The sequence below is a fragment of the Ursus americanus genome, chromosome 5, assembly GCF_024610735.1.
Source record: "Ursus americanus isolate L20-20 chromosome 5, mUrsAme1.1.p, whole genome shotgun sequence".
NCBI lineage: Eukaryota > Metazoa > Chordata > Mammalia > Carnivora > Ursidae > Ursus > Ursus americanus.
Genome location: NC_142131.1, coordinates 33,795,391 through 33,822,220, shown reverse-complemented (window position 1 = coordinate 33,822,220; position 26,830 = coordinate 33,795,391). Strand labels below are relative to the sequence as shown.

The 26,830-nt window shown below is 42.7% G+C and overlaps 2 protein-coding genes across 4 annotated transcripts in view; one reads left to right on the top strand and one right to left on the bottom strand.

The window, feature by feature from the left end:
* MAP1B (microtubule associated protein 1B) overlaps window positions 1-7,131 on the top strand; it is a 91,169-nt gene extending 84,038 nt beyond the window's left edge. For both annotated transcript variants that reach the window (XM_045809779.2, XM_045809780.2), the window contains 2 exons: window positions 1,203-1,441; window positions 2,671-7,131. In XM_045809779.2, coding sequence (XP_045665735.1) covers window positions 1,203-1,441; window positions 2,671-2,826 — 395 coding nt within the window. In that variant the 3' untranslated portion in view covers window positions 2,827-7,131. The remainder of the gene's footprint in view (window positions 1-1,202; window positions 1,442-2,670) is intronic.
* A 5,465-nt stretch (window positions 7,132-12,596) lies between these two features.
* MRPS27 (mitochondrial ribosomal protein S27) overlaps window positions 12,597-26,830 on the bottom strand; it is an 88,215-nt gene continuing 73,981 nt past the window's right edge. For both annotated transcript variants that reach the window (XM_045809781.2, XM_087862086.1), the window contains 5 exons: window positions 24,472-24,587; window positions 20,585-20,687; window positions 18,319-18,461; window positions 16,215-16,385; window positions 12,597-13,832 (listed from right to left, as the gene is read on the bottom strand). In XM_045809781.2, coding sequence (XP_045665737.2) covers window positions 13,593-13,832; window positions 16,215-16,385; window positions 18,319-18,461; window positions 20,585-20,687; window positions 24,472-24,587 — 773 coding nt within the window. In that variant the 3' untranslated portion in view covers window positions 12,597-13,592. The remainder of the gene's footprint in view (window positions 13,833-16,214; window positions 16,386-18,318; window positions 18,462-20,584; window positions 20,688-24,471; window positions 24,588-26,830) is intronic.

The window sequence follows — 26,830 nt, the reverse complement described above, 5'->3', positions numbered from 1 at the left end:
GTCAGTTTACTCAAGTATTAGTTTGGCTGATTCTCATCACTCCCCCAAAAGTAAAACTGGACAACTGATGGAATTCACTGGTGGTTTGACTCTGGGGGGGACAGTCTTTAACTATCCTATGGAGAAAGGAAAGAGGATTAAGTATATAGGATCCAGTTAGTATTTTAAATGACTTGACAGCAGTGTTCTCAAACCAACTGCACATTAGCATTATCTGGGATGCTTTTAAAAGATGGTGGTGCCCAAGTCCTGTCCCAGCTCAGTGAAGCAGACTCTGGGGTGTGGGGCCTGGGCATCAGTATGAGGCTTGCTAGGTGATGCTAATTATACTGCTAGGCTGAAGGACCACTGCCTTAGAATGCCGGTTCTGTTAATGTCCCCAAAAGTTTAAACCTTCTAGCCAGAACAAGTCAGAAAGCCATCTCATCAGACAAGGTGCCAGGAAAGTTTTGGGTTAATCTGAATCTTGACTTTGCCTGGGCTTTCTACTTTAGACTGGGAGTGTTGGCAGCCAGATGCCCCTTTCCCCGATCTGCTATGTCTTGATTGGCTAGAGAAAACCTTGTCTTTCTGAACCTTCTTCTTGTCCAAGTTTGGTAGCCAGCCTTGTGAGGGAGAGATGTCTCACTTTCTAGAGTACTGTGCTAGGACAGAAGGCAGTGTTCCATCAGTTCATGAACACGGCTGAGTTCTTGGAGATCATAGGAGGTTAAAATCTGAACCATTTACTAAGTCAAATGGTGGGGTATAATATTCAGCTGTGAGCAGAATTGCTGTCACATGAGATCCTAAAATGGATTACTAACATTGCTTAACTGGTTTGCCAAATGCAGAGGCTTCCTTTTCACTTTCAAAATCAGTTTCTTAGATCACTTTTCAAATTAGGATGCACATTAGCAGCTCTTTTGGGAAGAGTATTACTTTCTAGTTCCATCTTTTGGGAAGGCCTTGGAACTCTTCTTCCTTTCTAATGGGTTGTCCACAAAGGGAAACCATCCCATTCTTTGCTTTTCCTGTTGAGATGGTAAGCAACCATGTTGTATTTTCTCCAACTGCCCTTTGGAGGAGAGAGAGAAATGCCCAATGCCCCCTTTGCATATCCTGCAGGACCTTCTTGGGGATGAGTAGGGAAGGAGCACCGGACCAGTGGGTCTCTTCGCATTTTTGTGACCCTGGCTTTTCTCTTTGTTTATTTACTGAAGGACCAGGAACCACCAAGCCTTCCAAGCCCTCAGCTGTGCCTCCAGGCCCCCCTGTGTATTTGGACCTGTGCTATATTCCCAATCACAGCAATAGTAAGAATGTTGATGTCGAATTTTTCAAGAGAGTGAGGTCATCCTACTATGTGGTGAGTGGGAATGACCCTGCTGCTGAGGAGCCCAGCCGGGCTGTCCTGGATGCCTTGTTGGAAGGGAAAGCCCAGTGGGGCAGCAACATGCAGGTAAGAGTCCCAGGACGGTGTCTGCCCTGCACATGGAGCTGTGTCCAGGGGCGGAGGGAAGGAATCGTGTTTAAAGAGGCACCATTGTGATGATTGTGGATCCGCATGAAGTGCCCCATGGATCTCTCACATGTGAAATATCCCGAGGACAAAGTGGATTGCACATGTGGAAGATAGCCTAGAATATTATTCTTGGCACCATCAACAACCATGGTCTGGGAGGAAAGCCAAACTTTACCATCCTAAAGCATAATTCACTCGCCTCAAAATGGGGCCAAGATTACTTGCCTTTCCCCCTAATAGACCAAGAATATTTGTATATGAGTCAAAATGGTATTTCCATGTGAGAGCTACTAAAGAATTGTTTTTACTCCTTTGTGTTTCACAAAAAGACCAAAGCTGGAGTATGGCCATTTAGAAAAGCACCTATCCCGGTGAAATCCCACAGGAGGAGCATTACTGAAAATGGTCCCCAACAGGACCCTCCCAGCTCACAAACATCTTAACTGGCTATGAACCACCTCTCTTACTTTGGCTGTGATCTTTTCTTATCTCAGCTTTACCTGTGGTTTTGCATAGTCACCTAGTAAACTGTGTTTGCATAACAACAAATAGAATTATTTGCTAGTTAATCATATTAAATCTCATGAGAAACACCCAGTGACCTCCTAATGAATATTAGATGGAATTTTTACCATTCAAACCAGTACCCACCCAGCCAGCCAGCCAGCCACCCACTCACTCCACCATCCCAGCCACATACACAAAGATAACAAATCTTTGTTCTCAGGATGAAATATTAGTTACAAACAATTGAATGGCAATGATGACTAAAGTTCCTTGGATTAAATACACAGTAGCTCTCATACAAAATTGCCCCGGTGTGTTAGAGGAAATGCAAGCGATCCTACCTTAACCGAAGCCCTTCTTTACTTAACACTGAATATTTGAAAACCTGATGGTGAATACAGATGAACTAACTGACTGGTCATGAGCTGCTTTTGGTTCCAGTCTTCAACTCTCTCAGCAAAACTTAATTTTTTGCAGTTCTATTTTGATTCCTGGAAAATGTAAGTTGAAAAGTCCTTTGTATTTCTTGAGAAAAAAATAGAAAAATTTTCTCTTTCCCTTTCTTCTTTTAATGGTCTGGTTCATACCTTATTATTGTTCTATTTTTTCGTCTGATTTCTAGCTCTGCCCTTCACCAGCTATTTTCTGTCTCCCTGCAGGTAACCCTGATCCCTACCCATGACTCAGAAGTGATGAGGGAATGGTACCAAGAGACCCATGAGAAACAACAAGACCTCAACATCATGGTTTTAGCAAGCAGCAGCACAGTGGTTATGCAAGATGAATCCTTCCCTGCATGCAAGATTGAACTGTAAAAACCAAGGCCAGCCACACCACAGGATTTGAACTTTGTTTCCAGAAATTCTTCAATTTGAAACCACCTTTTCTAAAAAGTCAATTCATCTAAATAAGTCACTGAACTGTTACCTGCCAAATGCTATACTGTGTCACGGTGATGCAAGTCACTAATATTTCTTAGTTTTTGCTGATTGCTAAGGGAAGTAACAGTATTCCCACAGTAGGGTTCAAGTTACTGCAAAATTACCTACCCCAGTTCATCTCTGCTGAACATTTGGAAACCATGCACTAGCAAACCCAACTGACTTCTGCTAGGTAGAGGCATTTGTCTTAGAGAGAGAGAGAGAGAAAGAAAGAGAGAGAGAGCGCGCGCGCACAATGAGAGAGAACACAGGAGAGAGAGAATGAGAAAGGAAAAGAATGCAAGAGAAGGAGAGGTAATGGTAGAGAGTGCTGGTGAGATACCCAGAGGGAAAGAGACAGAGCAAGGTGGGGTAAGGAGGAGAAAATAACCAGCACTGAAGGCTGCATTTTCTCAGGCAGTCTGTATTCTATAGTCTACATAGGCAAAGTTTTCAACTTGTCAGTCTGAGTCATCAAAAAGGGTCTTCATTTTCTAAAACAAGTTAGCTGGAAGGAAAACAAAAAGAAAAAAACTTGTTATGAGGGCATGTGAGATTTTCACGCCTTAATTAAGCTCCTTCAGTTTGAAGGCTGCACACTGACATGATGTAGTGAGCACAGACTGGATGAGCGAGTGGTTTGAACCCCATTCCGAACTCTCAGACTCTTCAGACATACGAGTAGATCGATCTAAGGCATGCTCCCAGCATTTGTCCACCCAGTTAGTCCACTCGGAGTCACTTCACCTGCATGCGGAAACACCCAAGTCCACCCCAATTAACAAGCAAATACCAAAGCGGTTGGGAGTACACATGGTAGACAATTTGCCTTAGAAAGTGACTTGAATGTACAAAGATACTTGATGCACTTATTTTTTAACGTGAGACCGCAAGTTTATAAAACATCCGTGTAGGATTATAGATACTCCAGTTAAAGGAGCAAGTGTGTGCGCGTGTGGGGGTCCTAGAAGCTGATCTGGTTGGTGCAGCGGTTTGATGCTGAGTCATGCGTGTTAAATACCACCCCAGTGCACCTGTGGCCCCTCAGCGAAACAAGTTGAGCCTTTCATAGCTTCTTTACTACTGCAAGTTCCAAGATCGAAATGGCTTCTATGATCAGAACTGGGAACACGGGGAATCTTATGGTGGAAGAGGTTCTCGGCAAGTGTACAGTATTTACCTTCCTTTGTCTTACATTAGCTTTTTTTTTTTTTTTTTACATTTTCCATTACTTTCAGCATAATTATGGGAACAAGTGTACAGAAGAGGTTTGTTTTTTTTTTTTTTTTTTTTTAGATATGTGAGAACTTTTCATAGATGAACTTTTTAACAAATGTTTTCATTTACAGGAAAACGCAAAGAAAATTTCAAGTGACAGTCTTTTTTTTTAAGTCTTTCATAAGAAAAAATTTTTCTTGAAGTTCTGGTGAGATTGAAGTCTGATATTGCAGTAATAATATTTATTAAAACCCATAACTACCAGGAATAGTGATACCTCCCACCCCTTGATTCCCCTAACATAAAAATCTGAATATATGTTATTTGAGAGTGGGGGAGAATGGCACGGTAGGCTACTTTTCCAGGCCTTTCCAAGTATGTCACCCTGTGGTAGTCTACATCCTTCTTTCAAGACCTTTAACCATGAGGTAAAAGAGCCAGGATGAGTTCAAAGAACCCTGGCAAAAATTTGCTTTGGGATTTTCTTTCCTGGAAAAAAAGTAAAATAATTCATTGAAAGCAAATGAATTCCCGTCTCCGACGATTCATCATGTAGAGTTCAGAGATCATTTCCATCATTGTCGTCATTGAACTATGAACCTGGAAGCCAGATCACGATTAAAACTGACGTCAAGTTTCAAGTTGCAGATCGATGCACCCAGTGTTCAGCTGTGGCAAACTTCTCAGTGACAACTGTGCTGTGCTCTGTCACGTTGTGTTTCCTGCAGACTTTTAACATCTACGGAGTAGTGAACAATGACCTCATTTTATTTTCTATGTTAGTTATTTATTTCAAAATTAACATTTTAGTTGATTTTTGTCTGGTAAGTGTATGTTTTGCACTGCTAACTACTATGAGGGTTTAAACAATGCTTCTTCAGGGTCCCTTCACGGAGGACCTATGCAGTCTACTTAATGCTGTGAATTACATTTTTCAAATGTTTTAATTTTTTTAAAAATTAATATTCTATTTTTTTTAGGCTTCTCTAGAAATGCAGCTTTTATTTATTACCCCATTTCTTTAGAGTCCTTAAGGACACATTGATAAAGGGTACAAAAAATTCACACAAAATGGAAAACTCATTGTGACAAAAATGGATTTGAGTATAAACTTACCTACTTCAAACATATTTATGAGACAACCTAAGATACTCATGATAATTATTTACTGATTAGTTGAGTTGGTTGGGTCCACGTAATACATGGAAGAGAAACTGATTTCCAGCCTTCTTGCCAAATCCAGACCTCTCCTAGATGTTTCTTTGATAGAAGATGGGATTATTTTCCAATTTCCCAAATTAAATTTAACATGCATTATTTTGCTTTAAAAAATACAAACATTTTGGAGAATTATAGTGAATCTTCAATTATACCCATTCTATCCTACTCCTTTATTTTTCTTTTCTTTTTTTTGCTACGGGATTTAATGGGAAAAATATACAAAAGCTGTCACTGGTCAGCTGGCTCTTTTTCCTACGAAATATATCAGTACCTTTTTTCCATCCATTGTTCTCAGTGATGACCACAGAGCTTGAGTATACCAGGAAAGTCAATATTTGCATTGCAGGTTGCTCCTGTCCTTCCAGACACCTTTCCTACCTGTGTGACTAACCTAATTTTGCTAGTTCCATAAGTACACAATTAGTTTAGTAACAGCCATCACAATGTACCATGTACATTCATGGTGAGGGCTGAAGATTGACACAGACTTCTAGGAGCTTTATTCATACTGATTACTTAATCCAATTGTACAGATTGAATATTTGAGTGAAAGGAATGTACACTCTGTTTAAATGATGAGACTCCATCGAGAGGGCACTCATGATCATGAACTTTTGGTAGTATTCTTAAGCAAAATTCTACAGAGACTAAATGTTAGAGATGATCCTCCACTTTCAATTTTAACGAATTCTATCCCCTTTCTCAAAACCCAACCCCCATGCATGCTTTCTCAGTCTTGTGGTGGGACTGGATACAATGACTGACCCCTTCCCCCCCAATGCCATTTTCCATGGAGTTCAAAAAAAAATTTTTTTTAAACCTTACATATCCTAGTGAATGGTTTCCCCAGTGTATATGAATGTTTTAAGTGTCTCCAATAGCTTATGCAGTTTAGGCGCTTTTCAATACTCATTTAATAAGATTCAATCATTTGCTAATGAAAATTCTACCACCTTCCATTTTCTCTCTATTACCAAATTTCAGCTCTCAGGAGCTGCTCTACGATTCTGAAATTGCTTTTCTTGCCTCTCTTTAGTCACCTGTCACAGGAGGTTCTTGCTCGGTAATGATATCGTGAGTTAGATTAATAACTTTTTTTTTTGTGCTTCAGATTTAGAAGAAAAGATTTGTTTCCATTTGAAAGGAACTGTAAGCTTTTATCTTCTAACCAACTGAACAACACACCAAAAGCAGCCTAGGGATGAGCATTTCTTTGAAAGCAATTAGGTTATTCACCTGGTATTAAAACTATTGACTATTAAAAAAAAAATCTGACTTTATTAATTTAAAAGGCAGCATCAAAAACTGAAAAGGAAGGGAAAAAAATAAACAGCTTCTCTGCACTCGTTTGGAGCTCCCCATACAGGAGCCATCAAGATGAGGCATCAAGACCGGGCTGCCCTTTCAAGAACACCGTGCAGCCGTCCTGAGTTGTGCTTACCTGCACTGCATGCAGCCCTTCTCTTTCCGGCCTTGGAAAGAAGTGGTCTTGAGCCCGGCTGAGAAGCACCTCCACTCCTCTCTCTTGTTCTGAATGGTGTTTGTGTCAGTCTGCAGCTGTGTATGGTATTATGTCTTATAATCCTGCATCACTTCTATCCTATCCAGTCATATCTAATGTAGAAAATTAGTTTTCAGTGAAAGTAATATGTAGTGCTTTTATGATATTTGTGTGCAATATCCCCTCTTCCAATGAGGATATTTGATGTAAAAGAAAAAAAAAACTCAGTTCCACAATAAAATACAAAAGTGGCAAAAGTTCATGTGTGTGCGGTGCTGTCCTTTGTCTTGTGTGCCGAGTTGGGCTCATCAGGAGTTGGGGCTTGCCACCCATGGTGGGGAACACATTCACTCATGAGGGCTGTCTGTGCTCTTTTCAGTGGCTCCCTGGCCTTTGGCAAACTGCAGAGAGGGCCTTGTACTATTTCGGTAACTGCTACATCTTTATCTTTTCTAACCCACCCCTAGAGCCTGTTGGGGTCTAAGGACAGAAACTGGGAGGTGAAGGAAAGAGATAATTACCATTATTGCTTAAAAAGAACAAATAGATCAATGTAGACGAAGGAGGATATTGGGACGGTTTCTTATATAAAGAAAAAACAGGTTTTAATCCTAGCTCTGCCACAGACGGCTGGCTGCCTGACCTCAGTCACTTTATCCATCCGAAGTTCCTTTACTTACCCATAAAATGAGAGGATTTGAAAGGATGGTCAGACTGGGTGATCCCTCCCAAGACTGACTTTCTGGGGCTCTGTAAAGCCACCATGTTCAGTAATTACATCTAATACTATATCTCCCTCTGGGTTTCTTGCTCAGTTACAGAATAAGCTTATATAACTAACATAATACTCTGTGGATTTGACTTGCCACCCAAGAACTAAAAGCTGTTTTAGGAGAAGTGATTATAAATAACAGAGTATCTCAAAATAGAAGGAATTTCTCTTAGTCAAATGATTCTTGAACCTTCACTCTATACCCAGCAGTGGGTAATACTGTGGGGATTTATAAAGGCGAACAAAACATAAGTGCTGCCCTAAACTGACTGGGGTGACAGGGGCTCCCAAAATTCAAGGGTGAGCTTTGGTGACCTAGGAAAAGCACCAGAAGTGATGTCTAAGCTGAGACCTGCAGTGTGTGTGTGTGTGTGTGCACACGTGTGTGCATGTGTTGGACAGAACACAAACTCCAGGCAGAGGCAGGAGCTCACACAAACAGAGCAGGAGCAGCTATGTTGGGGGGGGCCCCCTCAGCTCAGAATGGTGAGTGTACAGTGGGAGGCCCTGGCATCTCAATTCCCTCAACATGGCCAAAAAGTATGCCCACAGAGGGCTCAAAAGAGACTTCCAGTACCTGGCCCTGACTTCAGAGATGATCCTTTGGCCTCAAAAGGCTACTGAAGCCTGTCCTGAGTCATAAGGATGTCTCTATTACATACACTCCTTTTATCATATAGTGTGCCTCCAAAACCATGGGGCTTCGTTGACTGGTCCCGTTAGAAGTCGCTGTTTAGCAGAAGGGATTTGGAAATGCCTCCAGAAATTAAAGGGTTAAGCATGTGAGAACTCAGGATGGGAAATCATCGCCAAGAGACTTTAATTACATCTATCACACTGAAGTAAGTTATCTTCTATTCCACTGCCGCACTACTCAGTTCCAAGATGTCTTTCTAGCCAGAACCAAGGGTGCCGGCCTATCTGCGTTAGCCCGGGACTGCCCTGGCTTTGGCTCTCCAGGTCCTGTGTCTCAGGAGGTCATCAGTCCCGGGGAAGCCCTGCCAGTTGTTCACCCTACCCAAACCTCTCCATGTGTTTCTATCCCACTCCCTCCAGACCCAGGCACAGCTGAGATGGGGAGGGAGTTAATGTCCTTCCAGCTGGTCCTCTTCTAGACATTGGAGGTGGCGTTCTTCAGTTTCTTTTTTCCTGTCTTCCAGGTAAATCAACAAAGGTCTGCTAAGGTACTGACTCCACCTCTCTCTCTTTATACTTGTATTGCTCATTCCAAATGTTTCTCTGTGTCCCTACAATGATCTTTTGCCAAACTCCTCACTTGCGAATTCTCGGTCTCTTGCATCATCCCCGATCACCGTTTCCTCTTTGATTTTATGCTGTGCATCTTGAAAATTCACTGGAGTCATATATGCACATTGACTCCTGGCCACACCTAGTTCCTTGAAGATGAGCAATTCTGGGTAATTCTGGGGGTGTTACTAGCAATGTTCACAGATGATGGAGCATCATAAGGACTGCTTCATGGGGTGATCTCGCCATAAAAAATAGGCACAGCTCCATTTTGTGGCTCAGACTCTCCCCACTCAAACCAAAACTGCATGTTACTGTAATGCAGTCTCATGGATTTAAGCTGATGACTTTTACAACTGCTATCTCGGGTCCATACCACTTCTCTGATCTCCAAATTCATATCCAGCTGTCTATTAAGTGCCCCATTTGGATGGCCAATAAGGATCTGTAAAAGAACCCAAATCAAATTTAACATGCCCCCAAACAAATCCCCAATTTCCCCAAACTACTTCTCTCCCTAGGCTTTTCTACCTCAGTAAATGGTGAACACATTACTCCAGTTGCTCTCGTAAAAAATCTTGGCCTGTCACCAAATCTGCTGGCTCTTCTTTCCAGTCCAACCCCTTCTCCTTACATTTACTGTGACTGTCTAAGTCCATCATTTCTCTCTTGGATTATGGCGGCAGCCTCCCAACCGATATTTCCGTGTTCCATCTCTGCCTTCCGTGTTCATTCACCACACAACAGCTGGACTAACGAACCCTCTGAAAATATTAGGTCAGAGCATGCCATCAGAGCCCTCAGATGGGTTCTCATCTCAGAGTGAAGGCCAGCACCCTTATTAACAGGCCAGGGAGTCTTATACCATCTGTCCCTTCCCGCATGCCTTATCTCCCTGGCCTCATCTCCTGCTATCCTCCATCTTATACTTTCTGCTCCAGCCACACTGGCCTCCTGGCTAGTCCTCTGGTACTCTAGGCAGGCTTCCATCTGGGCCCTTGGTGCTGGTTCCTCTGTTTGCCACACTTTTCCACAGGTAATACCATGACTCACCCTCACCCCCATGGGTCTTTAGTCAAAAGTTATCTTTCCAGGAAGGCCTTCCCTAACCACCCTAGTTTGTTGCAACCTCCCCCCTCCCCGACCCAGCATTCTCTTTTCCTCTTCCTTGCATTATCTACCACTTATCACCACATGACATATTATGTACTTATGAATTAACTGTCTCCTTCCATAGAATGTAAATGCCATGATGGAAGGGATCTTTGTCTATTTTGTTCCTTGCTGTATCCTCAACGACTATTTTAACAGTGCCTGACACATAATAGATGTTCAATAAATATTTGTGGAATGAATGAACGTACTTCGTCTCAGGTTGACATAGTGGTTATATGGTGTGGTTGTTGGGAAGTGGGTTTGGAATCGGACAAACATGGGTTCAAGCACCATGAACCCATTTATTAGTTGTGTGGCCCTGGACAAGTCACACAAGCCTCAGTTTCCTCCTCTGCAAAATGAGGGTAATAATCCGTGCCCTGCAGGGCTATTCAAAGTAGATGGAATTAAATCAGGTAGAAATGGGCATTCACAAAGAGGAGCTGTTACAAAATATAAATTTTGTAATCAGGATGGGTACAATGATGAGCCAGAGCCCGGGAAACACTGATATCCAACAGTGGAAGCTTTTAATGGACACTGGTTTTATTCTACATACTATTTTAGGCATATTAGCCTGGGGGGGGGTTAAGGATTAAAATTTTGAACTCTGCTGCGATAAAGTATAGTAGAAACCAAAAAAGCAAGCGAAATTCTCCTGCCACTGAGTACATTAGAGAATATAAGGTACCCCTTAGAAATCCTTTATAAATCTTCCCTGCATTCCTTGATCTAGCGTTTAAAGCCACAATGGAATTAATTTTTGGATGCTTCTTGTAAGAATAAACTTTGTTTTCTGAACACATCCAGCTCAGATCTGGAATCCCTAACATTCGTACATAGTAAACATACAGCCTCAGTGTAACTGTCTTAAACAAAGTGGTAACTGCTACCAGCTATTGTGGACCTCCTCGTTACCATACCGGTAAGAGCATCCTCTCGGCAGTGTGCGACGTTAGCAAAACAGCCAACTCAACAGGGAAAGGAAAGGTCATTTTCAAGCTAAGAAGCTGTTATTTAGAATTAAAAGGCAATTCCCCTTACATCATGATGTTGAAAAGCACTCCTCCTACCCCATTTTCAAAAGTAAGATTTTAAAAACTTATCATTGTCAGAGTTTAAAAAGTTCAGCTCTGAAGATTATTAGTAACCATTTAATGAAAATACAACCATACCACATTTTCCACTTTTCATTCCCTATAGCCAAAGCCCTCTGAGCCCATCTCAAACTTGATCCCTTCCTCACCGTCCACTCCCTGTGAGGTTACTGGGTGCAATGGTGTAGAGCCCCACTGACTCACTGGAGCACACATCACAGCAGCTTCATTCTGGAACTCAAGACTCCTGGTCCCAGTTACATATCGCCTGACAGCAAAATCGTTACATCATCATTTATCCTTTCCCACAATGGACTTTGTTTAGGAAGAATAACAGCTCACCCTATTTAACTACATATTTTATACTCATTTACTTAGATAAAAAACAACTGTTATTTCATTACAGAGTTAAATTAAATATTAAAATTATTAAATGTTAATTATTTTTCTAGCTTGAGAAATGCCATTTATAAATGAGCCATTTGCACAAACATTATTCTTGAGTCTCATCTACGTCACCACAAAAATGCCTGTGGATGCCCTGCTTATACGCCCTCAGCCAAGGTTTCTGACCTTGGCACTACTGACATTTTGGACCAGGTACTCCTTTGTCATGGGCCTGCCCTGTGCACTGAGAGGTTTAGCAGTATTTCTGGCCTCTATTCATGAGATGCTAATTCATTCGTAGTGAAAAAATGACTTTTATAAACTAATTTTCAGGGCCTGTGAGTACATGGAAAATCTACAACAAAAATCCCACACACACATCTGATAGCCACGGCCGGCTAGGTGTGAAAACACGATGCAAAGTTTGGTGCCAGGGCAGCGTGGCCCCAAGAGCAGCAGAGTCAGGTACTGTGCTGTTGCTCAGCGGGAGTTTTCATGCTCCCCACTCTGGTAAAAACTGGAAATCAAGTGCGACCGGGACAGATGGGGAGGAAAAAGAAGGCCAAATTATGAGCTGCAGTATTAACATGATGCTTTGTGCCATGATGGTCAGTAACTAACAGACCAAAAGGGGCCTTCTGATTCATCTTGAACCTTCCTCTTGATACAATAAGGGAGTGGATGAAAAAGCCCTGCCCCTGATAAACCAAAATATCGCGACTTCTGGTCTTGCTTTGCTTAGCCACGAGGCCCTGCGCTGGATGTGGACAGCGGGTAAGGCTGGAGGTCAGCACGCCAGGTGAGGAGCGATGCCGGCCTCACCTTAGCCACTTAGTTTGTTTTCTCATTCAAGAATGGGGTTACTCCTACCTCCCTCACAGGGTGCTTGAGTTGCTGGCACACAGTTCGTCCTCAATACATGGTAATGGTTACGGTGGTGGTTATAAATGCCAAAGTCTGATAAAGAAGGAAGGTTAAAAAATGTTGCTCAAAATCAGGCTAACCATATTGACGGTGTGACTTCGTCTCTTCCTCCCTTCCCTAAAAGACAAAGAATACACCAAAAGAATCACAGAACATTTATTTCCAGAGGTTCTTGATAAAAGAGCACAACGTTGAATAACAGTACTTAAAGGCAAAATTACACAGCAAGCAGGAGCTGCCCCTGAACCCTTTCACAGAGAAACGTCAGGAAGGAATTTCCACCTCCTGACAGGTGCACAATCACGCATGTCTCCTATGCACTACAAGCCCCATCCTGCCTCTCGTTTTCTCCTACTTTTCTAACTGAAATGTGTGTTGACAAGTTGTACATGTGTGCATGTATGGACACAAAAGGCTCACTTTACCTCGAGGAAGGAGCTGAGAATGCTCTGGAAAGAAGTTACCCCAACATGATGGAGAAGCCAAGCCAAGGAGGCTTCAGAGCTAAAGCTAGCTTTCTCCTCAGAAGCCCTTCCATTCTAAAAATGTCACCGTGGGTGCCTGAAATTTGAAAGCCAGTGGATTTGTGGTGTTGTGTTCACTCCTGTCCTCAATTTCTCCCAAGTTCAGGTCTGCAGGGAAGAGACATGGGGGAAGGAGAAGGTGAGACGTGTGGGCATCCCACAGCTCAGGCCGGAGGACATGGAGGGGGATGACGCCCGGGCCAAAGAGTTTGCCACTGGGGAGAGAGACCACTCAAAAGCCTGTGCTCGACACCGGGTTGTTCAACCACGGCCTCTCCCTCTACCACTGCTATGGATCAGGAATTTTCAACATTCAACTTTGATCCCTGACCCCAGACACCCCACCATAAGCCTCGAGTGCACCTTATTTAAGGTGTTTAGCTGGGGCTTCAGTCTGACCACTTGCCACTCACAGTTCTGCAGCCCTTCTCGGAATGTGATGGAAGTCACAGCGCCTCAATACTTGAAAACTGTGGCTCTGATACCACAAACAGCCTGCTTTAGGAAAAGGAGAGGGAGGATAGAGGAGGCTGAAGCTGCCATCACAGTCACTGTGAGTCCCAGCACGGGGCTAGTGAAGCTCTCGTGGTGGGGGCTGGGGCTCCCCGGGCCTGTTAGGCAGATGCTTTTGCGGCTTTCCGGGCCTCGTGCTCCTGCTTTGCCCTCTCCCTCTGCTCCTGCTCCCTCTGAATCAAGTGTACCCGCTCCAGATGCCACTGCTGCAGCTTCTGCTCATAGGCTGCGATGTCCTCGGCTTCACAGGTGGGGAGCTGTTCCTTGATAAGCTGGGTGGTCAGAGTCAAAAGGCTTTCTGACTCAACTCTGCCCAGGGCCTCAAGCTTAGAGTGCAAGTCCTGTTGGAAACAAAGGAAAAAAGAGGAGATGGGGGTGAGAAGGAGGGTGCAGATGGGAGAAGACAAAGAGGAAAGGAGATTAAGTCACTTGAAAAATCTCCACACATTCTGCTTGCAGGAAAAGGCACTTTATTGGGAACTTGTCATGCTGCCTTTCATGCAGACACTGGGAGCGTTTGCCCCCTTTTCTTTCAGTCCAGCAATTTTGCTACGATGCACCACATGTGATTTCTCTGCCTTCACTCACAAACAGTAAATGGAACTCCATATGCTATGATTCTCTGTCATTTCTTGTTTTAATCACAAAGACAGCACAAGTCTAACAAATCTACATTTCTGCTCTGACTTGCACCAAACCAAGCAGCAAACTCCCAGAGCAAAGCACTTTAAGACGCACACAAAATGGCAGAAACAGCTGATCAAGGGGAGCAAGCCTGTCCCTACCTTTTCCTTCAGAATGATGGAGATAAACGTTTGCCTAACCAGGGTTCCTTTCAACAGATGGAAATCATTTCAAGAATTTTCTACTAATGGCATGCTAAACAGCTCCCATGAGTGCTCGCACTATTATAAGCTTCCACCTGCTGTGCTCCTTTACAGGTCAGCCTTTCCAAACTGACTGCTTATGGCTCTATCTGAAATGGCATCTTGGTTTGGGCGGTATTATATTCCTGGAGAAGTCAAGTACTAAAAACACTGATCTCCTTAAGTGCTTCAAGATGTAGATCATCAAGAGAGAGCCACTTATGGCTCCAGCTGTAGCTTATGCCACACATCCCCATGTTCCAAAAACAAATGCAATTAATTTGCTGGCATAGGTGATGAGGCCTGAACCAATAGGGGGTGGAAGGACGTCAAGGAGTGGTTAGAGGCCTAGTGTGATGGGTCAGTCCTGTAAAAATGGACCCCTAACAAATTACCTGAGACTAATAAAAATCAGGCAATAGGAAGAAAAAGAAATGTACAATGAAAATTCTTTCTTTCTGATGTCACTTTCTATGTGGTTTGGGGCCAAGGAGACAGCTTGGGACACCAGAGTAAGGACTCAAATCTGATTCCGCAAACTTTTGTTCAAATCCCAAATTAGTCACTCATGGGCCAGTTCCTCTCAGTCTGGTGTCATGTAACACAGGAAAAGCAGCATCCACCACGTGGAGCTACAGTGAAGATGAATGAAATGCACTGATGCCTAACACGCAGCTAGCAGCCGATAAATATTTGTCTCTTTTTACTGATTTTCGAAAAAAATGCATGTGTAGAAGAATAATGAGAATTTAATGTAGGACAGATTTCTAATCTCTGAGACTAAACATATAACAAGAGGAAGAAGTAGTCATCTTTAGGAGTGTTGTAGCAGTATTTTTTGTTTGTTTTTTAGCCTTTTCTAATCTGCAAAGTTAAGAGGAACTGGTAAGTATATAAATTCTTAACCGCCAATTCTCTGTGTACCTACATCGATCAACCTTTCTCAGTTCTCAAATTCTAAAAGAAGGACCTTGAAAAATGACTTTACAGAATTAGGAGGAGGAACAGCAGCTGCAAGTACAGAAGAGCCCTTAGAACACGGGGACAGAGGCATCCCATAGCTGGTTCCCTAGCATTACCTAACACATCTACATGTCAGTATCAGGCAAAATGACACCTCTCTGCCCCAAAATGATACACAAGGTCAGCTGGCATGGATGGGAAAGTTCATACAAAGAATTCTTAGGCAGCATATTTTTCTCTTTGCACTACATAGACAAGAAACAAAGCAAAGCAAAGGCCAAGGGGTCAACCTGCAAACAGCTCTTCTTCCCTCATGCAGATCACAGAGTATTTTGGGGCATGCAGTTGAAAACTACCAAAGGCAGCTTGAGCACTCGGGACTGTTTGGAAAAGAAACAGTGGAAACTTGTTCACATCTTGCATGCAGTCCAAAAACGTATTCAAAGGGCCAGAGAGCACGACACAAAGCCGAGCAACAGAAGATGCCTGCATCTGATCATCGTACTTGAATGTGGCTAATTTCCACTTGGGCTTCCAGGTTACCAAGCACATGAGTGCAATATGGAGAAATGACCAGATCCTTTCCACCTGGGGTTGGAGTCAGGCAACTGCTCCGAGGCGGCAAGCTAGTACTCACCTATCAGACATATCATGATAATGACATGCTGCCCCAGTGAACAAAACTGGTACCGATTAGCCCACGTACAAAAAGGAACATAAAAATTCCATTTGTTTCTTTTAAGACTGCTTCCTGTTTGAAGCCTCATTTGCAATGTCAGTTTCTCAAGCCTGTGTGTGTGACAGTGATGCACGAAAGGACTGCCTGTCTGTCACCATGGCCGAGAAGCATGTTTAAGGCCCAGCGGAGAGGGACTCAGTTCCGCTACGACGCACCTTAAACCGTTCCAGGTACCGGGGAAGCTTGGACTGCTCCGTCTCCTCCATGTCCAGCTGCTCCAGCAGGTCTTCTGAGGCCCGGCTGTCTTCCCCTTCTTGGGGCTGTTCGTCTGAAGCCACGGGGGCCGGAGCAGTCAGAGCCTTCAGCGTTCTGTCCAGCACACCCAGCTGTGGAAGGGAAAGGGGCAGGACTAAACATCCTGGGGCCCTGAAACACACCTCGAAGAGCGGCTGGGTAAGGGAAAGGAAGGAACAACTGGGATCTGCAAACTCGTGAACTCCTTCTCTTATAAAATTATCGGAGAGAGACGTGGTTATCCGATTTTACGTCAGAAGTCCCCCAGCGGATGGCAGGGACAACCTGGCACAAAACACATGGTGCGAACAAGCAAGCTCAGAATCATCTGTGCACCGATCAGCACCGCGGCAGCGGATTTCACCTTTAGTCAACCAGGGAGAAATCCAAGAATTATGTTCGATGGGGCCTCAAAGTATTCCCTCTTGCATGCCGTCTTCCTCAACCGGTTTGGAATTGGGAGAAGGAGAGAACCACCATGCCTTTATTCATCTATAAATGAGGGAGCCGCACAACCTACATAGCTGCTGACAGACACCCGACAGGCACATGTGAGTGCAGTTTACCAAGGTGACTGCTGGGACTTACGAAGTAAGTAAATTGTAAAACAGAGGGTTTCTTTTTGTTTTGGCCTCTCTCCCCCACCACATTCACTTTGGGGCACACCTTCCCTCGACCCAGAGAGCCTAATCGTCAAGCGATTCTACAACCTCAAGGCCTGCACTAGCACCTCCTTGGATACCAATTAATTCTGACCATGTAGCCTTAGGACAAAAATCCACATAATGCCCTTTAATGCCATTAATACCTTATGCCCAAAACCAACATACATTCCATTCTTGCTGACATCTGAATCACATTCCTATTAAGACAGATCACAGAGAATGCAAATCTGGCTCAGATTGGAAGGACTATTTCCCTGGCAAAGGATTTATATATAATATTGTGTTTTTGATCACTAGCACTGACTATAGCAGGGTTAAATATGAATACATGTTTAGGAATGTGTATGTTCTGTTCCCAATGTCTGCCAAAGAATATGATGATTCACTAGACATTAGTATCTGGTCAGTACAGGCACCAGACATGCACATCTCACGACTAAAATGAAGCCAAGGACTGAGTTCTAGTGATTGGGGTCAAGACAATACCAAAAATGAGCTCAAAGTTAACTTTTACATCCTGGTAATGCAACAACCAACACCCATCTAGGCCTCCCTCTTATGACATAAGCTGCTTGGATAAGAGTGGACACTGGCTGTCTGTAAGGCATAAGGCTTTCATGTGGCTCTAAGATGCTACATTCCCTGTAGCCTGAGCTAAGTCTAGTGGCTTCATAGCGTCAAGAGTCCTTGCTGACGGAGAGATGCACACTGGGGCTGGTGGGAAGACAGCTGCCTAGTCCAGGCAAAGTGAACCCCTTAGAACTCTGAGAAGAACATCTGATCCACATTGCCCCAGCACCATGCTTTCACCACAGAATGGTTTAATGGAAGCAAAACAAGACTGTACTTTCTCTAATCCCCAGGTTCATTTCTTGAAGGCTTTTACGGGTGAATATAATTGCCATGTAGTCTCCCAGGACTAAAGGGCACAGAAATGCCAAAAATTAAAAAGGAAATACTAACTTCTTTTGAGCTCCCACTGAGATTTGACTAGGGGAGTGGGCAGTATTTTATTGAGCTCAGTTTCAATTTCAGGGGAGAGGGATAGTTTTCCTCCTAGATAGTGAGCTATAGAATCAACATTCATCTTATTCTCTATTACTTTTTGTCAGTAACACTGAGAATGTGTGTGGTTTTTCATTCCTTTTCAACTGGATGAGTACATGATTCTACAGAAGTACAGAAAGTAGGGGGAGGGGGAAGACAACGCAAACAAATTCACAGGCTGGCCGACGAGGAATCGGAGATGGCTAAAGCACACTGCTGGCCAACGAGGAATAGGAGATGGCTAAAGCACACTGCTGGCCGATGAGGAATAGGAGATGGCTAAAGCACACTGACTTAGGGCCGAGGGACATACCGCTTCTGCACACAGCTTCCCATCCTCCGGGGACAAGGCCACCTTCTCCATCACTTGAAGGGCTCTGTCAAGGTAGCCGGGTTGCCACAGCAGAGGCATGTTATGGTACACAGCCCGCAGCCCTCGCTGCAGCTCCACCTTTCCTGTGGCCAAAAAGAACAACGAAGAAGCTTCATCCGTGGCTTCCCACTATGTTTGAGATTGAGGACTTGAAAGCACAAGTGAACATGAACCTGGCAGCTCTAGAAATGGAAATCATTTCACATCTGTACCAAGAGCCTCATTCCATCCAGCGACTTGGTGTCATTTCAGATGGATGATGAAGAATATGGTGAAATTCACTGAACCTGTTTTTTAATACAAACTTGTACGAATATGCTTTTCTTCTTTTTCATTTGGGCTGGTGGAAATTATCAGGAGGATGTATGAATCATAGGGCTGACGGAAATTGAGAAAGGCTGATATAGCTGTCTCTTTAAGTGTAACTACCCTTATAAAACAAGTCAAACAACTGAAATACTATTTTTGTTTCAAGAACAAAATCTTCCTCAGAAAAAGAAATCCCACAATTCTCCTACATTGGAAATCTTGTCAACATATGACAACTTTCCCTGCCAGCAAATGTTTGACATTTTTCAAAATGCTCCAAAACACCCCATCAACTGTCCTTATGAAAAAAAAAAATCTCATTTTATTCTTCTTTCCTTTATTTGAGCTTCCTCAGCACTTAAATCAGAAAGTTTTCATTATCCTTTTCAGATCTTTGGACATGAACGTTTTCCTTCATACCTCTAACCATCACAGCTGGAGCTCAAGATGTGGACACTAGACAGCAGGGTCCTCGGGTGGGCCGAGGGGCTGTCTCTGTGTTCCTATGGAACAGAAGACCTCTCTGCACTAATGGCCAAAGTCACCTTGAGCTGCCAGGTCTTAAAGCCACCTTCACTTATCTTTCCTGGGAAGGAGGATTTGGGGAGGCTGTAGCAGGACATAAACAGACAAAGCTTATCAGGTGGCAGCTAATTTTAGACTTTTAAGATGCTTGGGACTAGACTGCAGTCACATTCTGGGAAGCTGCTTCCATTGGGGTTGAGTGAGGCTGCATAGCACATAACACGGTGAGAGCAAAGAGCTTTTGATCTGACGGCTGCCAGTTCCAAAGCACCAGGGCCTCTTCACAGAAACAGCAGTGACAGCATACGTTTTCTTAGCCCTGACAACTCCCTCAACAATTTGTGCAGTCTAATAGTCCTGAATGCTCACCTGAAGGCAAAGGCACAATATGTAAGTCAATAGCAAGAAAGTAGATGGCATATAAGGAGAAAACGGTTTTTAAAAGGAGTGGTCAATTCTGGCTAGTCTGATAGCCAGCTGATGAACTCTGAAATTCCTCTCCCTCCATCAGTCTATATCAGAATCAGCATTCAAGAAGGCCACACCACATTTTGTTGGTGAAGATCAATTTCAAAACTGCTAAAACTTTGATGATTTTCATAAAACAAAGGTAGGTCAAAGAAGTGTATGGTCAAGAGAAGGTGCCTTCTGAAACGCCTGCCTAGTTAAGACAGAGAATGGAAGAACGGTGAAACAACATGCATTTAACAGACCTCTGTAAATCAGGACACATTTTATGCACACTTAGGTTGGATGCTATTTGCCCTGATTCCACACAACCCAGGTTCCAAGGCTTCGTCCTCCTGACCTGACTTTCAGTGCAATCAGGGCATCACAGTAAAGCAACCATCCCCCAGCATGGAACAGTCACATTGTACCAATGAGTGTCTCTGCTTCCCCAAAGTGCTACTAGATGTCCTCTCTGAGTGTCCCTTCGCTCACTTGAAAACAATATCAAGGATATGAGTTCAGCCCTAGCTCTTAATTTCTTACCTCCTGGACTTTAGGTCTAAAAGAGACACAAAAATCTTTGTTAGTACTGGGAAAGTTTTTACTGGCTGGTTCTCCCAAAAGAGGGCCAGAACTTTTCTTTATCCCTTCCTCACACTGATTACCACTAAATATAATCCAAAGCCACCAGAACTAGTTGTCACCTTGCCGGTAGTAACAGGTTTTAGGACCCTCTTTACTAGCTCTTAAGGTATTATCCCATAACTGTAAGGCTATCAAGGTCTATTTTTATGTCTAAAAATGAAAGCTGTATTGGAATTTCACTGGTACACTGAAATCAAATTAAAAATTTATTACAAAGTAGAAGAATGCATCAGTTCTATCCATGAAGAACAATATTTGTAAGGATCACTTAGCTTACCAAGAAGTGCATACCCATACAACTGGGAACTCAACCCCACTGAGTTCTTTTGTTTTAGGCCTGGGAGTAATAGGGATGCACCGAAGTTCCTCTCCTCTTCCCACTGCAACAGAATAAAACAGATCATGGTCCAGCCAAGCAAAGAACGCTTTATGCAAAAATTTGATTTTTAATAGGGGGAAAAACATGCTGTAGTATTAAGTAAAAAAAAAAAAAAAAAAAAGCAAAATAACAAGGCTATAGGTGCATTATAATCCTAGTTTTATAAATAAAACATATTTATGTTTAATGACTAATACAGAAAAGAAACACTTTCTGTTAATGGATTTCTGGAAATATTGAGCAATTTTGTTTTTTCCCTTACACTTTTCATTATTTTCCACATTTTTGGCAATGAATAAGAGTTCCTTTTGCAATTAGAAAAGCAAAGCAAAACAAAAATAAAGAGCACACTCTGGACCAACACTGCCTTGAGACGATCAATAAAGATCACACATGCTGTCAGCCCAATATCCACTCACATTGCTACGACATGCTGGGGAATGCTTTTGAATTTTAAACAATTCAGCAACGATAAGACTCCTTCTACTTCACAGTGTAAAAATACATACAACTATTAGGTTGTTTTTAGATAGATTTGTGCCTCTTAAAAATAAATTGGACAATCTGAAACACTTAGTGATCATTTCTTTCAACCCAGGGTGCAAAATTACATTTCAGTAAAATTGGAGCCTTTTGGGACGTGGGGGGAAAGGGGCAAAAATACAAGCACTGCTAAGCCTGCTGCAGAGTAGTAATAGCAATGATGGGGGCACGCTGTAAACACTAGGCTCAGGGGACAGCCTTGGCAGCTCCCCGGACAATGAGCTGTGATCTTCTTGGTGCCCTATGAGTACACACTGGCCAGAGCTCTTGTTCAGGCTTGAAAATAAAGAACAAAGCTCCGAATGCCCTGCACTGGTCTCTGCAGTCAGAGGTCGGAGAGGAAGCAGAGAATGAATGAGGCATACAGGCTACAATCATAGCTAAGTATAAGGGAGGCACCCCAGGTGTTAATGGGCATCCAAACCTCCTTACTGGGAATGGCCTTTGTGCGGTACAAGTGGAATTTCTTAAGGGTTTTCTAAACCTTTGAAAAAAGCAAAGATCTTGGGAGAAAAACAAAGCCTCCCCAGGCACTTGTGTAGTACAGATAAGTAAAAGAGCTGGTAATTGAGGACCGGGGCATTTCACTTTCAAAAGCAAATCACCCTAAGGTTTGATTTTCCCCCACATAAACTGCATGAAAAGGGACCCAGTGAATAATAAATAGGAAGCCTTAAACTTTTTTCTTTTTTTTAGGGAAAAACATGACCTATGGTATCAAAATGCAAAAGGGCAAAAAGCCAGAAGAGCGGTATCCTTGCTGCTCTAGGAATTGAGCCGGGGCAGTGATGCTGGCCGGAACAATGACACTTCTGAAGGGACTTTTAAAAAAGATGGATGAAAACAAACAAATGAACGTCTTACAGATTTTTTTGATGATTGTCTGAGAATAATACAACCACAGACGCTTATATGAGAAGCTATTTATGTGTTAACGTAAGAGATCAGGTCTCTCCCAAACCCGCAGCTTCTATTCTACGTACTATTATGGACAAAATCAGGTGCTATTGCACCAGGGTCCACAAGGTTCTCCCACCTTGTGCTGTGCCTTTCCCATTAATGCAAAGCCATCCTCATTCTCCCACTCCTCTCTCCACTCCCCTTCACTGCTAGATAACCCAAAGCACTCGCCTACACCAGCTGTCTCCTTTCTGCACCTTTAACTCACTCCATAATCCGCTCCAATTTCCTTTCCTCCTCCATTATTCCATGGAAACACAGGTTACAATTTAGTGCCTTCAGGCCACTAAATTCAATGAACTTTTTAAAAGTCCTCACCTTACCTATCCTCTCAGAAGCATTCTAAACTGTAAACCACTCTCCTTCTGTGGTTTTTGGGACCCAAAGCATTCCTGATTTCCCTTTCCGCTCTATGGCTCATCTGTAGAAATTTACACCTAGATGTATAAATTATATCTCCAGTCCAGATTTTTCCAGGAAGATCCCAATTTCTCTCATGAAATCTCTTGGTTGTCTGAAAGGCATTTCAAAATGCAACATGTTCTTAGCCAAATTACTGATTTTCCTCATAAAGCCCAGTCTTTTTCTAGAGTTCCCTTTATAAACACATGGCAACCTTTCCATCCAGACACACGAGTCAAAAATTGAGGAGGAAAGATTTCACCTGTATGTCCCTGCCTCCACATACAGTCCCCCATTGTGTTATCTGCCTCCCAAATATGTTCACTGGCTACTACTCCTAACTCCAGACATTCTGCTCCCCAGGTTACCACTACCTCTTGCTCAGACAACCATGGTAGTCTCCCAAGCACCCTGACCATAAGCCATCATGGCCCCAATCTGATCTCTTACCCACATTATAGCCAGATGCATCTTTTCAAAACACGAACCAGACCATGTTACCCCTTCTGCTTAAAACTTTTCAATGGCTGCTCACTATTTTTAGGATGCACAAACACAGCTTAGCATGATTTACGTTCTCCAACCTTACTTCACCCCACACCATTCCTACCATTCTCTCTGCTGCATCTACACTGTCTTCCAATCCTCTTTCAGCCCCTTTCTGCTCACCACGTTCTTTCTCCCACAGAGCTTTTCCATGTGTTAATTCCTCTTCTTGGATTGTTCTTCCTCTCTTCAGCCAGCTAATTCCTATTCATCTTTCAAATACTAACTCAAGAAATATTTCCTCAAAGAAGCCATTCCTAACCTAAGTTTAGAATACAAGCAAAAACTCCCTAAAATATACGCTTGTCATAAGAGAGGTCTTTAGTGCTCATTGTAGTTATAGTTTTATATTCATGTATTTGTTTTGTTTTGCTTTGAATGCCTGTATTGTTCTTTGGCTGGAAGCAGGGAATGTTTGTTTACTATTGTATAACTAGTACTTGGCAATGTATGGAAGGCAGTCATTGCCCAATATAAATTTAATGAACTAATGAATGTGAGGTATGCCATAGGCTATGACCCCCATTTTAGAAAAGCAAAACACACCATAAATTCTTTTGAATGCGAGCTGGATTAGATGTCCTTTTCAGTTCCTACTCAAACTAGTATTTTTTGATGTTACATGTGAGTTGAGGGGTAGACTGCAGGGCCAGGCTGCCAGGCTTCCCCAGGTGGCTTTGTCCCCTATGAGCCGGGCAGCTATTACGTAACATCTCTGTGCTCCAGTCGTCTCATCCACATAGAATTGTGAGGATTAAATGCATTAATAAATTTAAGACACCAAGAACGCAGCCTGGTGTAAAGTAGGTACTATTTCAATATTAGTTATTACTGTTATTACTGTTGTTATTCTTAGGATAACAGTAAACAATGACTAATAGCCTAACCTAAGAGAGGAAACCAAAACTTGGTATTCTGGACTGACCAGAGCAACCGCAGGAAAATAATGATGCCAACCAAACAATCGACGCTGAATGCCTGAAGTCCTGGTCAGTGAGCCGCCTCACTGCTTCTTTGATACGCGGGTCCAACTGTCACTGCCGATCACTTACCCATTTCTGAACGTCTGAGGGGCGTTCAGCCTAGCTCAAGTTTCAAGACGTGCATAAGGACTTTCACTTGAGATTCTCTCAAGTGGAGGGACACCCAGCTCCACTCTGTCAGAAACTGGAAACTAAAATGTACAGAAGGAGCACTTATTCCTGGCTGTTCGGGGGCCACAAAGCCGCATATCAGATTCTGCGGGCAGGGGTCTCCTCCAGCCACCTCCTCCCTGCTGAAGAGGCACTGCGGGCTTCCCGGGCTCTCAGTACCACTATACAGCTGTCACTTACGCTGCAGTCTGTCTTCTTGGACAGGCAATGGTATAAAACATGGAGGGACAGAAGCTGGGTGGAAGGTACTTCAAAGGCTTCTTGCATCATGATCTCGAAAACCACGGATAAAGCATCTGGCAAAAAGATCAAAGTAGAAATGAAAGGGCATTAGTTTTAGGGAACATCACCAAATCTGTATTTAACTATAAACTTAAAAAGTAGGGCATGATAGAAAAACAAAATTAAGAAGCAAAAAAATGTGAGCTCTGATCCCAGTTCTTCCACAAACTAGATCTTTCTCAAGTCTTTAGCTTCTGTTGTACTTACTATTATGTACTAAGTCAGGCGCTTTTGCACCAACGTTCTCAAGGACATGGAATAATCCACTTAATTTCTCTTAACTTCTCCCAGTATCATCCTCATGATGATGAAAAAAATACCATTTGTCCCATCTACTTCAAAAGACTATGGGAGGGGCGACTGGGTGGCTCAGGCGGTTAAGCGTCTGCCTTTGGCTTAGGTCATGATCTCAGGGTCCTAGGATTGAGCCCCCCATCGGGGATCCCTACTCAGCAGGGAATCTGCCTCTCCCCTAGCTCGTGCTTGCCTTCTCTAATAAATAAATAAAATCTTAAAAAAAAAAACCCAAAAAACTATTGCATAGTCCATCAAGATAGTACATACAAAAATGCCTCATAAATTGTGAAGCAAATTTAATGCATCATGTCCATCAGCTGGAAGAGCTAAGGCATACAGAAAGGAGGTAGATGTATTTTTCAGGTCACCCTGACAAGCAGAGCAGAAGCTAGGCTGACTGCCCCATTCTATGTTCTGGAACCTTCTCCATGTTGGGGCAAATGAAGACAAATGCTAGAGATGATCCTAAATCCCAGGTAGCATTTCAGAGACAGAAAATTTATGAGTATAAAAAGGATAATCAGGCCCAGTTTAAAAAGACTGGAAAGGAAAATGCTCATTCATAAATTATAAGCCCCTGACTGTAAAGTACAATATAAGATATTTGTTGCCACATGAATGCTGATCATAGCAGATCAGACCTTGAGCAATTTTTATTTTCCCTTAAGATCCCACAACATAGATGGAAGCCAAGAAAATCAAGTTAGGACAATTTCTTTCCCTTAATATTTGTTGTTAAATTAGAGAATGTTAATATTGGTTTAAAATATGGTACCAGCACATAAAACAGGCACAACAAATGTTTTTGACTAACTAAGTTGCTGTGTTAACCAATTTTTGCATATAATCATAATTATAAGAGTTAGCACTGACTTGCAGCTGTTCCTAGCCAGCTGGCTTTGTGCATGTTGTCATGGTTTTAAATGAGGCCATAGGCAAGAACTTCTATATTCTTTTTGCAAATGGGGAAGCTGAGATAGACCAGAAAGTCATCTACTAAGTCAGTAGCAAATAAGGACCTGGAAGAGATTTAAAACAAACAGCAACTCCAAACAAACCAGTATTTTAAAACAATAAAAGCTAAAAATCCAGGTTAAAAAAAAAATCTGGTTTTTCAACTGTTCATTACTGAATTCAAAATTATACATGAAAAATAAATCAAAATTACTTTGTCTTTTATTTATATTCTGTATTTCATTCAGCTTGGGAAGTGAAATTAGATTGTCCTGTATAATTAATTAACTTTTCCTCCATATTCATTTATGTACTTTGATATTTTCTATCCTATTAACAATAAAAAGTATAATACTTTCTAAATTTTTGCAGTAAATGATAATAATCTTCATTAAAACCTTATTTTTAGAAATCCTCAATATTAAACATTTACTCTGCATTTAGGGGAAAAAAAGTCCTTTGACCCTTCCAACATGCCCTTTAAAGAGAGAGGGCAGGGAGAAAACGGCTTCTAATAATTCTCCAATGATACACTATTAAATCTGATGTTCATGGAGCATAGATTCGGAACCATAGAAAAGCTAATTCTCTTTCACTTGAATTCAGGAAATATAGGTTTAAAACTGAATAAGAAATAGACAAGGGATAACTGACATTTCAAAAAATAACATATAGCAAATATTCTTTGGCAGTCAACAAGTGCAAGCCTTTTGAGAGAGAAGAGAAAGCAGAGATCCAGAGGAGAGAAAGGGGAGAGGTGGCCACACTCAGGGAAGGAATGCCCAGTCCCTAGCCTAAGCACCGAGTACAGATGCAGTGGGAAAGGCCACTGGTGCAGGGATGAGGGGATGGAACCCAATGGCAGGAATCTCAGACTTCATAAATGAGTAAGTGCCCACCAGTCCATATCCACGTGTCTGGGGTAGTAGCTACCCTAACGTAGCTCCCTTGTGGCTCCTCAGTACCAAGCCTGAGGATGAAATGGGGGAATGGGAAAGCCAGTGTG